This window comes from Salmo salar, chromosome 03, assembly GCF_965601325.2.
Source record: "Salmo salar chromosome 03, fSalSal1, whole genome shotgun sequence".
NCBI lineage: Eukaryota > Metazoa > Chordata > Actinopteri > Salmoniformes > Salmonidae > Salmo > Salmo salar.
The window spans coordinates 98,587,501-98,600,000 of record NC_138293.1 but is presented as its reverse complement, the minus strand read 5'-3'; the positions used below and the strand labels follow the sequence as shown (position 1 = coordinate 98,600,000).

The following is a 12,500-nucleotide window of genomic DNA, read 5'->3' as shown; positions in this document are numbered from 1 at the left end:
GTTGTGGTTTACAGCGAGGACCTGGGAGAGGGGAGGAAGCAGTGTATTACCCCTGATGTGACCAGGTAAGTTGACTGAGAACATGTTGTGGTTTACAGCAAGGACCTGGGACACTGAGAACATGTTGTGGTTTACAGCGAGGACCTGGGAGAGGGGAGGAAGCAGCGTATTTGGTGTATTTTATTTACATGATGACAGACAACATCATTTATTATTTCATGTTTGTGACAACCTGCTACCCTTTTCACTCATCCACTTCTTCTCTCATCCCCTTCTTCTCTCATCCCCTTCTTCTCTCATCCCTCTGTTCCAGTCTGAGTTGGACAGTGTGAGCAGTCTGCTGAATGAGGTGGAGGGGAAGAACATTAAACTGAGTAAAGACCTGGTCAGTCTGGGGTCCCAGCTACAGGACACTCAGGTGAGACTCAGACCTACAGGACACTCAGGTGAGACTCAGACGTACAGGACACTCAGGTGAGACTCAGACCTACAGGACACTCAGGTGAGACTCAGACCTACAGGACTATCAGGTGAGACTCAGACCTACAGGACTCAGGTGAGACTCAGACCTACAGGACTATCAGGTGAGACTCAGACCTACAGGACTCTCAGGTGAGACTCAGACGTACAGGACTCTCAGGTGAGACTCAGACCTACAGGACTCTCAGGTGAGACTCAGACCTACAGGACTCTCAGGTGAGACTCAGACCTAGAGGACTCTCAGGTGAGACTCAGACCTACAGGACACTCAGGTGAGACTCAGACCTACAGGACTCTCAGGTGAGACTCAGACCTACAGGACACTCAGGTGAGACTCAGACCTAGAGGACTCTCAGGTGAGACTCAGACCTACAGGACTCTCAGGTGAGACTCAGACCTACAGGACTCTCAGGTGAGACTCAGACCTACAGGACACTCAGGTGAGACTCAGACCTACAGGACTCTCAGGTGAGACTCAGACCTACAGGACTCTCAGGTGAGACTCAGACCTACAGGACTCTCAGGTGAGACTCAGACCTACAGGACACTCAGGTGAGACTCAGACCTACAGGACTCTCAGGTGAGACTCAGACCTACAGGACACTCAGGTGAGACAGAGACCTACAGGACTCTCAGGTGAGACTCAGACGTACAGGACTCTCAGGTGAGACTCAGACCTACAGGACTCTCAGGTGAGACTCAGACCTACAGGACTCTCAGGTGAGACTCAGACCTACAGGACTCTCAGGTGAGACTCAGACCTACAGGACTCTCAGGTGAGACTCAGACCTACAGAACTCTCTGACTTACTTCACAGAACAACTGGTAGGGGAAACACTGAATAGATATAGGATGTTCAGCTGACAGGGAAACCTTCTCAGAGTGATAGATAAACAGAGTTTATTTTTCGGTTGTCCCCCTGTCTAATGCTTCGCTTTTTAAGTAATGTATGTTAGGGCCTTTGAGGCTAAAGTGAACTACAACACACTACCACAACCTGTTTATGTTTATCTGTTTCCCTCTCTCCCCCCTCTCGCCCCCCCTCCCCTCCCCTCCTCTCCCTCTCTAGGAGTTATTGGCAGAGGAGACTCGTCAGAAGCTGAACCTGTCAGGTCGTCTACGCCAGACAGAGGAAGACAGGAACAACCTTCTAGAACAGCTGGAGGAAGAGACAGAGGCCAAGAGAGGAGTGGAGAGACAGGCCTCCAGCCTCAACATACAGGTCAGTAGAGAGAGAGAGAGAGGTCAGTACTGTTACAGAAAGAGAGTATAGAGTTTGACCTTTGACCCTTTCTCTCTCTTCAGCTGTCTGATTGTAAGAAACGTCTGGATGAGCAGCAGGGGACAGTGGAACTCCTGGAGGAGGGGAAGAAACGCCTACAGAGAGATCTGGAGGCTGCCAACTCACAGTACGAGAATTAGACAGAAATGATAAATATACTGTATATAATAGTTATACAGTGCTCAAAAAAATAAAGGGAACACTTAAACAACACATCCTAGATCTGAATGAATGAAATAATCTTATTAAATACTTTTCTCTTTACATAGTTGAATGTGCTGACAACAAAATCACACAAAAAGAATCAATGGAAATCCAATTTATCAACCCATGGAGGTCTGGATTTGGAGTCACACTCAAAATTAAAGTGGAAAACCACACTACAGGCTGATCCAACTTTGATGTAATGTCCTTAAAACAAGTCAAAATGAGGCTCAGTAGTGTGTGTGGCCTCCACGTGCCTGTATGACCTCCCTACAACGCCTGGGCATGCTCCTGATGAGGTGGCGGATGGTCTCCTGAGGGATCTCCTCCCAGACCTGGACTAAAGCATCCGCCAACTCCTGGACAGTCTGTGGTGCAACGTGGCGTTGGTGGATAGAGCGAGACATGATGTCCCAGATGTGGTCAATTGGATTCAGGTCTGGGGAACGGGCGGGCCAGTCCATAGCATCAATGCCTTCCTCTTGCAGGAACTGCTGACACACTCCAGCCACATGAGGTCTAGCATTGTCTTGCATTAGGAGGAACCCAGGGCCAACCGCACCAGCATATGGTCTCACAAGGGGTCTGAGGATCTCATCTCAGTACCTAATGGCAGTCAGGCTACCTCTGGCGAGCACATGGAGGGCTGTGCGGCCCCCCAAAGAAATGCCACCCCACACCATGACTGACCCACCGTCAAACCGGTCATGCTGGAGGATGTTGCAGGCAGCAGAACAGTGTGAACCTGCTTTCATCTGTGAAGAGCACAGGGCACCAGTGGCGAATTTGCCAATCTTGGTGTTCTCTGGCAAATGCCAAACATCCTGCACGGTGTTGGGCTGTAAGCACAACCCCCACCTGTGGACGTCGGGCCCTCATACCACCCTCATGGAGTCTGTTTCTGACCGTTTGAGCAGACACATGCACATTTGTGGCCTGCTGGAGGTCATTTTGCAGGGCTCTGGCAGTGCTTCTCCTGCTCCTCCTTGCACAAAAGCGGAGGTAGCGGTCCTGCTGCTGGGTTGTTGCCCTCCTACGGCCTCCTCCACGTCTCCAGATGTACTGGCCTGTCTCCTGGTAGCGCCTCCATGCTCTGGACACTACGCTGACAGACACAGCAAACCTTCTTGCCAAAGCTCGCATTGATGTGCCATCGTGGATGAGCTGCACTACCTGAGCCACTTGTATGGGTTGTAGACTCCGTCTCATGCTACCACTAGAGTGAAAGCACCGCCAGCATTCAAAAGTGACCAAAACATCAGCCAGGAAGCATATGAACTGAGAAGTGGTCTGTGGTCACCACCTGCAGAACCACTCCTTTATTGGCGGTGTCTTGCTAATTGCCTATAATTTACACCTGTTGTCTATTCCATTTGCACAACAGCATGTGAAATTTATTGTCAATCAGTGTTGCTTCCTAAGTGGACAGTTTGATTTCACAGAAGTGGGATTGACTTGGAGTTACATTGTGTTGTTTAAGTGTTCCCTTTATTATTTTGAGCAGTGTATATATTTAGAATAAAACATATGTAGGATCTTAATTTGATCACTTAATTTGTTGCTGAGAATTTTCCTGTTACGTTTGTCGTAAACATTGGACCAAGGTGCAGCGTGGTAGGCAAACATTTTACTTTATTTTAAAATGAACACTGACAAAAACAACAAAATACAAAACAAACGTAAAGTTCTGCAGGCAACACAGCACCTATGCAAAAACAAGATCCCACAAACTAAGGTGGGAAAAAGGCTGCCTAAGTATGATCCCCAATCAGAGACAACGATAGACAGCTGCCTCTGATTGGGAACCATACCCGGCCAACAAAGAAATAGAAAAACTAGAATGCCCACCCAAATCACACCCTGACCTAACCAAATAGAGAAATGAAAAGGCTCTCTAAGGTCAGGGCGTGACAGTACCCCCCCCCAAAGGTGCGGACTCTGGCCACAAAACCTGACTCTATAGGGGAGGGTCCGGGTGGGCATCTAGCCTCGGTGGCTGCTCCGGTGCGGGACGTAGACCCCGCTCCGCTCTCAGATCCGCCATCTTCGGTGGCAACTCTGTTGCGGGGATCGTCGCCAGAAGCTCCGGACCGTGGATTGTCACCGGGGACTCCGGACCGTAGATCGCCGCAGAAGGCTCCGGACTGGGAACCCCCGCTGGAGGCTCCGGACCGCCTACTGTCGCTGGAGGCTCCGGACCGCTGACCGTCGCTGGAGACTCCGGACCGCAGACCGTCGCTGGAGACTCCGGACCGCAGACCGTCGCTGGAGACTCCGGACCGCAGACCGTCGCTGGAGACTCCGGACCGCAGACCGTCGCTGGAGGCTCCGGGCCATGGATCGCCACAGGAGGCTCCGGGCCGTGGATCGTCACCGGAGGCTCCGTGCCATGGATCACTGGAGGCTTCATACCATGGATCATCACAGGAGGCTTCAGGCCATGGAGGCGCACGGGAGGCCTGGTGCGTGGAGCCGGCACAGGGCGCACGGGAGGCCTGGTGCGTGGAGTCGGCACAGGGCGTACCAGGCTGGGGAGACGCACTGGAGACCGGGTGCGTGGAGCAGGCACAGGGCATACCAGGCTGGAGAGACACACTGGAGGCCGGGTGCGTGGAGCACACACAGGTTGTACCGGGCTGGGGAGACGCACTGGAGACCGGGTGCGCAGAGCTGGCACAGGATATACTGGGCCATGGAGGCGCACTGGAGGTCTGGAGCGTAGAGCTGGCACAACCCGTCCTGGCTGGATGCTCACTTTAGCCCGGCAAGTGCGGGGCGCTGGCACAGGACGCACTGGGCTGTGGATGCGCACTGGCGACACAGTGCGTAGAGCCGGTGCAGGATATCCTGGGCCGTGGAGGCGCACTGGAGGTCTGGAGAGTAGAGCTGGCACAACCCGTCCTGGCTGGATGCTCACTTTAGCCCGGCAATTGCAGGGCGCTGGCACAGGACGCACTGGGCTGTGGATGTGCACCGGAGGCCAGATGCGTGAAACTGGTGCATATGACACCGGACTGGTGTTACGCTCCTCAGTACGCCCGCTCTGCAGCGCTCTCAACGCCAACACCTCTCTCCGGAATCTTTCGTCGAGTTCCTCACTCGACTCCCTGACTGGCTCTGGTTCACCCCTCGGCTCCGCCGACCACTCCCTGTGCCCCCCCCCCAAAAAAAAGAATGTCGGGCTGCCTCTCGGGCTTCCGTCGTGGTCGTGAACTTCGGAGTCGTCGTTGATCCTCCTTCGCTGCCTCCACCTGCTTCCATGGCAGGGTCTTGTCCCCTGCCATAACCTCCTCCCATGTCCATGATGTCCAAGGCTCCTCCCATGTCCAAGGCTCTCTAAGGTCAGGGCGTGACATTTCCTGCGCAGCGACAATACTGGTCAAATGAAGATCCTGCATCTATATAGACATACTGTATATAATATATATAACTAACCATATGTAACTATATGTTACCTCTCCATGGTGTGTTTGTAGGTATGAGGAGAAGGTGTGTGCCTATGATAAATTGGAGAAGAACAGGATCAGACTACAGCAGGAACTGGAGGACATTCTGATGGACCTGGACAACCAGAGAACCTTGGTCTCCAACCTGGAGAAGAAACAGAGGAAGTTTGACCAGGTTAGTAGTCAATTCAATTCAACTTAATTCAACTTCATTCAACTTCATTAAACTCAATCGATTCAACTCAGTTCAATTCAATCCAATTCAACTCATTTCAACTCAATTCAACTTAATTTATCCCCGCAGGGGCAATTAAGAAAGGGAAGTCAGTAACAACAAGTGCCACAATCAACACAACACCCTCCACACAACAGATATCATTTGTTAGCCTGGTCCCGTATCTGTTTGTGCTGTCTTGCCAACCTTTAACAGCTATTATCTTTGCATCCATCTGTGAAGATCTATTATTTTCTCACCTCCTCTCTCCCCCCTCTCCTCCCTCCCTCCCTCCCTCCCTCCCTCCCTCCCTCCCACCTCTCCTCTCCCAGATGCTAGCAGAGGAGCGTTCCATCTCTGGTAAGTATGCTGAGGAGCGTGACCGAGCGGAGGCAGAGGCCAGAGAGAAGGAGACACGGGCGCTGGCTCTGGGGAGGGCCTTGGAGGAGGTGCAGGGCTCCCTGGAGGAGCAGGAGAGAAGCAACAAGGCCCTCAGGGTAGAGATGGAGGACCTGGTCAGCTCCAAGGACGATGTCGGGAAGAACGTGAGTGTGTTTATATCTCTCTCGCTCTCTTCATCTTTCACTCTCTTTCTCTCCCTCTCTTTCTCTCTCCATCAAGCTCTCTCTCTCTCTCTCTCTCTCTCTCGTGCCCCCGTTTTCAGGTTCAGTGTGACTGATTGTGTTGTGGGTTGGCCAGGTCCATGAGTTGGAGAAGGCTAAGCGAGGTCTGGAGGCGGTGTTGGATGAGATGCGGACCCAGATGGAGGAGCTGGAGGATGAGCTGCAGGTTGCGGAGGATGCTAAGCTACGTCTGGAGGTCAACACGCAGGCCATGAAGACACAGCATGACAGAGACCTGCAGGGACGAGACGAACAGGGGGAGGAGAGGAGGAAACAACTACTGAAACAGGTAGGAGACGGGGGGAGGAGGAGACAACTACTGAAACAGGTAGGAGAGGAGGAGATGGGAGGAGAGGAGGAGAGGGGGTGTCTAACCACCCTCCTTCTCTCCCGGGGTGTGAGCTGGAGTTGGAGCTGGAGGAGGAGCGGAGGCAGTGTGTGGGGGCGACAGCTGTCTAACCTCTCTCTCTTTCTCCTCCTCTCTCCCCCTCCTCCCTCCCCTCCCTCTCCTCCAGGTGCGTGAGCTGGAGGTTGAGCTGGAGGAGGAGAGGAGGCAGCGTGCAGGGGCGACAGCAGGGAGGAAGAAGCTGGAAGGAGAGGTGAATGATCTGGAGGACCAGGTGGAAGCCACCAGTAGGGGGCGTGACGAGGCCGTCAAACAGCTACGGAAGATACAGGTCAGTCACACACCACAGAGGAACAACACTGAAATCCTGCATGTAGGGGGAAGTTGTCAGTAGACGGTGTAGACTCTGATCCTGGATGTAGGGGGAAGTTGTCTGTAGATGCTGATCCTGGGTGTAGGGGGAAGTTGTCTGTAGACTCTTATCCTGGGTTTAGGGGGAAGTTGTCTGTAGACTCTGATCCTGGGTGTAGGGGGAAGTTGTCTGTAGACTCTGATCCTGGGTGTAGGGGGAAGTTGTCTGTAGACTCTTATCCTGGGTGTAGGGGGAAGTTGTCTGTAGACTCTGATCCTGGGTGTAGGGGGAAGTTGTCTGTAGACTCTTATCCTGGGTTTAGGGGGAAGTTGTCTGTAGACTCTGATCCTGGGTTTAGGGGGAAGTTGTCAGTAGACGGTGTAGACTCTGATCCTGGATGTAGGGGGAAGTTGTCTGTAGATGCTGATCCTGGGTGTAGGGGGAAGTTGTCTGTAGACTCTTATCCTGGGTTTAGGGGGAAGTTGTCTGTAGACTCTGATCCTGGGTGTAGGGGGAAGTTGTCTGTAGACTCTGATCCTGGGTGTAGGGGGAAGTTGTCTGTAGACTCTGATCCTGGGTGTAGGGGGAAGTTGTCTGTAGACTCTGATCCTGGGTGTAGGGGGAAGTTGTCTGTAGACTCTGATCCTGGGTGTAGGGGGAAGTTGTCTGTAGACTCTGATCCTGGGTGTAGGGGGAAGTTGTCTGTAGACTCTGATCCTGGGTGTAAGGGGAAGTTGTCTGTAGACTCTTATCCTGGGTTTAGGGGGAAGTTGTCTGTAGACTCTGATCCTGGGTGTAGGGGGAAGTTGTCTGTAGATGCTGATCCTGGGTTTAGGGGGAAGTTGTCTGTAGACTCTGATCCTGGGTGTAGGGTGAAGTTGTCTGTAGACACTGATCCTGGGTGTAGGAGGAAGTTGTCTGTAGACTCTGATCCTGGGTGTAGGGGGAAGTTGTCTGTAGACTCTGATCCTGGGTGTAGGGGGAAGTTGTCTGTAGACTCTGATCCTGGGTGTAGGGGGAAGTTGTCTGTAGACACTGATCCTGGGTGTAGGGGGAAGTTGTCTGTAGACTCTGATCCTGGGTGTAGGGGGAAGTTGTCTGTAGACTCTGATCCTGGGTGTAGGGTGAAGTTGTCTGTAGACACTGATCCTGGGTGTAGGGGGAAGTTGTCTGTAGACTCTGATCCTGGGTTTAGGGGGAAGTTGTCTGTAGACTGATCCTGGGTGTAAGGGGAAGTTGTCTGTAGATGGTGTAGACTCTGATCCTGGGTGTAGGGGGAAGTTGTCTGTAGATGCTGATCCTGGGTTTAGGGGGAAGTTGTCTGTTGACTCTGATCCTGGGTGTAGGGGGAAGTTGTCTGTAGATGGTGTAGACTCTGATCCTGGGTGTAGGGGGAAGTTGTCTGTAGATGCTGATCCTGGGTTTAGGGGGAAGTTGTCTGTAGACTCTGATCCTGGGTGTAAGGGGAAGTTGTCTGTAGACTCTTATCCTGGGTTTAGGGGGAAGTTGTCTGTAGACTCTGATCCTGGGTGTAGGGGGAAGTTGTCTGTAGACTCTGATCCTGGGTGTAAGGGGAAGTTGTCTGTAGACTCTTATCCTGGGTTTAGGGGGAAGTTGTCTGTAGACTCTGATCCTGGGTGTAGGGGGAAGTTGTCTGTAGATGGTGTAGACTCTGATCCTGGGTGTAGGGGGAAGTTGTCTGTAGATGCTGATCCTGGGTTTAGGGGGAAGTTGTCTGTAGACTCTGATCCTGGGTGTAAGGGGAAGTTGTCTGTAGACTCTGATCCTGGATGTAGGGGGAAGTTGTCTGTAGACTCTGATCCTGGGTGTAAGGGGAAGTTGTCTGTAGACTCTGATCCTGGGTGTAGGAGGAAGTTGTCTGTAGACTCTGATCCTGGGTGTAGGGGGAAGTTGTCTGTAGACTCTGATCCTGGGTGTAGGGGGAAGTTGTCTGTAGACACTGATCCTGGGTGTAGGGGGAAGTTGTCTGTAGACTCTGATCCTGGGTGTAGGGGGAAGTTGTCTGTAGACTCTGATCCTGGGTGTAGGGTGAAGTTGTCTGTAGACACTGATCCTGGGTGTAGGGGGAAGTTGTCTGTAGACTCTGATCCTGGGTGTAGGGGGAAGTTGTCTGTAGACTCTGATCCTGGGTGTAGGAGGAAGTTGTCTGTAGACTCTGATCCTGGGTGTAGGGGGAAGTTGTCTGTAGACTCTGATCCTGGGTGTAGGGGGAAGTTGTCTGTAGACACTGATCCTGGGTGTAGGGGGAAGTTGTCTGTAGACTCTGATCCTGGGTGTAGGGGGAAGTTGTCTGTAGACTCTGATCCTGGGTGTAGGGGGAAGTTGTCTGTAGACTCTGATCCTGGGTGTAGGGGGAAGTTGTCTGTAGACTCTGATCCTGGGTGTAGGGGGAAGTTGTCTGTAGACTCTGATCCTGGGTGTAGGGGGAAGTTGTCTGTAGATGCTGATCCTGGGTTTAGGGGGACGTTGTCTCTAGACAGTGTAGTTGCTGATCCTGGGTCCGTTTAGCATTTCTCCACTAATGACTTCCATTTCCTTCCTCTCCGGCTCCTATTCCTTCTCCTCTCCTCCTCCCTCTTCCTCCCCTCCTCCTCAGGCCCAGATGAAGGAGCTCCAGAGGGAGGTGGAGGATTCCCGTGCAGCCCAGAAGGAGGTACTGTCCTCAGCCAGGGAGTCAGAGAGGAGAGCCAAGACCCTGGAGGCCAGCTTCATGCAGCTACACGAGGTACAGTCTTCTCTGTCTCTCCCCCCTATCTCTCTCCCTCTCTGTCTCTCTCTCTCTCTTTCTCTCTCTCTCTCTCTCTCTCTCAGGACAGAATATGTTAATATGGGAGAATCTTGCCTTGTGATACATCACTAGAAACTTCTCTCTCCTTCTCTCCTGTTCTTGTCTCCTAACATACCCCCCTCTCTCCTTCTCTCCTGTTCTTGTCTCCTAACATACCCCCCTCTCTCCTTCTCTCCTGTTCTTGTCTCCTAACATACCCCCCTCTCTCCTGTTCTTGTCTCCTAACATACCCCCCCTCTCCTTCTCTCCTGTTCTTGTCTCCTAACATACCCCCCTCTCTCCTTCTCTCCTGTTCTTGTCTCCTAACATACCCCCCTCTCTCCTGTTCTTGTCTCCTAACATACCCCCCCCCTCTCCTTCTCTCCTGTTCTTGTCTCCTAACATACCCCCCCTCTCCTTCTCTCCTGTTCTTGTCTCCTAACATACCCCCCCTCTCCTTCTCTCCTGTTCTTGTCTCCTAACATACCCCCCCTCTCCTTCTCTCCTGTTCTTGTCTCCTAACATACCCCCCCTCTCCTTCTCTCCTGTTCTTGTCTCCTAACATACCCCCCCTCTAATCCTGTTCTTGTCTCCTAACATACCCCCCCTCTAATCCTGTTCTTGTCTCCTAACATACCCCCCCTCTCCTTCTCTCCTGTTCTTGTCTCCTAACATACCCCCCCTCTCTCCTTCTCTCCTGTTCTTGTCTCCTAACATACCCCCCCTCTCTCCTTCTCCATCTCTTCGCTCTTTCTCCCCCTGTAGGACTTGGCTGCGGCAGAGAGGGCTCGTAAGCAGGCCGAGACAGAGAGAGATGAGATGTCTGAGGATCTGGCCAGCAACTCTGGGAAGTGAGTGTGTAGGCTATTTTTAAAAAGACCTCTAGTCTCTGTCCCAAATGCCACCCTATTGCCCATTGGTCCGTGGTCTAAAGTAGTGCACTATAAAGGGAATAGGATGTAATATGGGAGGCAGACCTAATCTCTTTTCCTTCATCTGTACTGATGTAGAACAACTGGACATGTGAAAACATCCTCAGTACTGTCATCTTAACACCTAACCCTTAACCCAAACTTAACCATACCCTAAACCTAACCCTTAACCCAAACTTAACCATACCCTAAAACTAACCTTAACCCTTATGCCTAAACCTAACCCTTAACCAAAAACTTAACCCTTAAACTTAACCCTTAACCTAAACTTAACCCTTAAACCTAAACCTAACCTTAACCCTTAACCCAAACTTAACCCTTAAACCTAAACCTAAGCCTTACCTTTAACCCATTAGTTTCTCCCATTCAATTCAGTGCAGACTATTGACATTTATACTGTAAGTCTCTGCTCATCTGCTCCTCCTCCTCCTCCTCTTCCTCTCCTCCTCCTCTCCTCCTCTTCCTCATCTCCTCCTCCTCTTCCTCTCCTCCTCCTCCTCTTCCTCTCCTCTTCCTCTCCTCCTCCTCCTCCTCTCCTCCTCCTCTTCCTCTCCTCTTCCTCTCCTCCTCCTCCTCCTCTCCCTCTCCTCCTCCTCCTCCTCCTCCTCAGGTCTATGATGTCCGATGAGAAGCGTCGTCTGGAGGCTAAGATCAGCCAGCTAGAGGAAGAGCTGGAGGAGGAGCAGGCCAACATGGAGAACCTCAACGACCGCCTCCGGAAGACACAGCAACAGGTAGGAGAGGAGGGGAGTATACACTAGGTAGTGTGTAGGGGGGAGGGGAGTATGCACTAGGTAGTGTGTAGGGGGGAGGAGAGTATACACTAGGTAGTGTGTAGGGGGGAGGGGAGTATGCACTGGGTAGTGTGTAGGGGGGAGGGGAGTATGCACTGGGTAGTGTGTAGGGGGGAGGGGAGTGTGCTTTAGGTAGGGTTTACGGGGAGGGGAGTATGCACTAGGTAGTGTGAAGGGAGGAGGAGCAGACCAAGAGACACTCAATGACTTGCCTACCTTTTCCCTTTACTGTCTCCCTACCTCTTCCCTTTACTGTCAGACCAGAGGGCATCTCCTATCTCTTCCCCCTGGTCCGAACCTCTTCCTCCCATGACCCCCTCTCTAAAGTGATGTGTGCGTCTCTCTATCCCTTCCCCCTAGGTGGACCAGTTGAGCAGTGAGCTGCAGGCTGAGCGTAGTTCCTCCCAGAGCAGTGAGGGCGCCAGACAGCAGCTCGAGAGGCAGAACAAGGATCTGAAGGTCAAGCTACAGGAGATGGAGGGTCAGGGAAGGTCAAAGTTCAAATCCTCCATCGCCGCCCTGGAGGCCAAACTACACCAGCTGGAGGAGCAGCTGGAGCTGGAGAACAGGTAAGGACAGGAGAGGGGGAGGCGAGGAGAGGAGGAGGCAGGAACAGCTCGGGCTGGAGAACAGGTGGGGGCAGGAGAGGATGATGGGAAATGTAGTTCTTACTCACATGGTCATGATGAACTACATAAATAACTTGATCTGAATGCAAAAGGCAAGGTAGGTAAATATACACTCTCCGGCCAGTTTATTAGGTACACCACCCCATTCACCAAAAATGTATCCTTCCTACAGACGGTCGCGTGGCCGTGGCTTGCTATATAAAAGAGGCAGACAGGCATCGAGGCATTCAGTTACTGTTCGGTTGAACTTTAGAATGGGTAAAACGAGTGACCTAAGCAAGGTCGAGAGGTCGAAGGAGAACGGCAAGAACGGTGCAAGCTGACAGGCGGAGCCACAAACAGACCAATAGCGGAGCAGTACAACAGTGGTGTGTAGAACGGCATCTCAGAATGCACATCTCATCGATCTT

At 52.2% G+C, this 12,500-nt stretch overlaps 1 protein-coding gene across 2 annotated transcripts in view; it reads left to right on the top strand.

Annotated features, from left to right (window-relative positions):
- Nucleotides 1-12,500, top strand: part of LOC106594706 (myosin-11) — a 55,701-nt gene that overhangs the window by 38,025 nt on the left and 5,176 nt on the right. For both annotated transcript variants that reach the window (XM_082972937.1, XM_082972936.1), the window contains exons 32-42: nt 314-418; nt 1,550-1,702; nt 1,786-1,889; nt 5,443-5,587; nt 5,959-6,171; nt 6,326-6,538; nt 6,765-6,926; nt 9,565-9,693; nt 10,501-10,586; nt 11,278-11,401; nt 11,822-12,030. In XM_082972937.1, the coding sequence (XP_082829063.1) occupies nt 314-418; nt 1,550-1,702; nt 1,786-1,889; nt 5,443-5,587; nt 5,959-6,171; nt 6,326-6,538; nt 6,765-6,926; nt 9,565-9,693; nt 10,501-10,586; nt 11,278-11,401; nt 11,822-12,030 (1,643 nt within the window). The remainder of the gene's footprint in view (nt 1-313; nt 419-1,549; nt 1,703-1,785; nt 1,890-5,442; nt 5,588-5,958; nt 6,172-6,325; nt 6,539-6,764; nt 6,927-9,564; nt 9,694-10,500; nt 10,587-11,277; nt 11,402-11,821; nt 12,031-12,500) is intronic.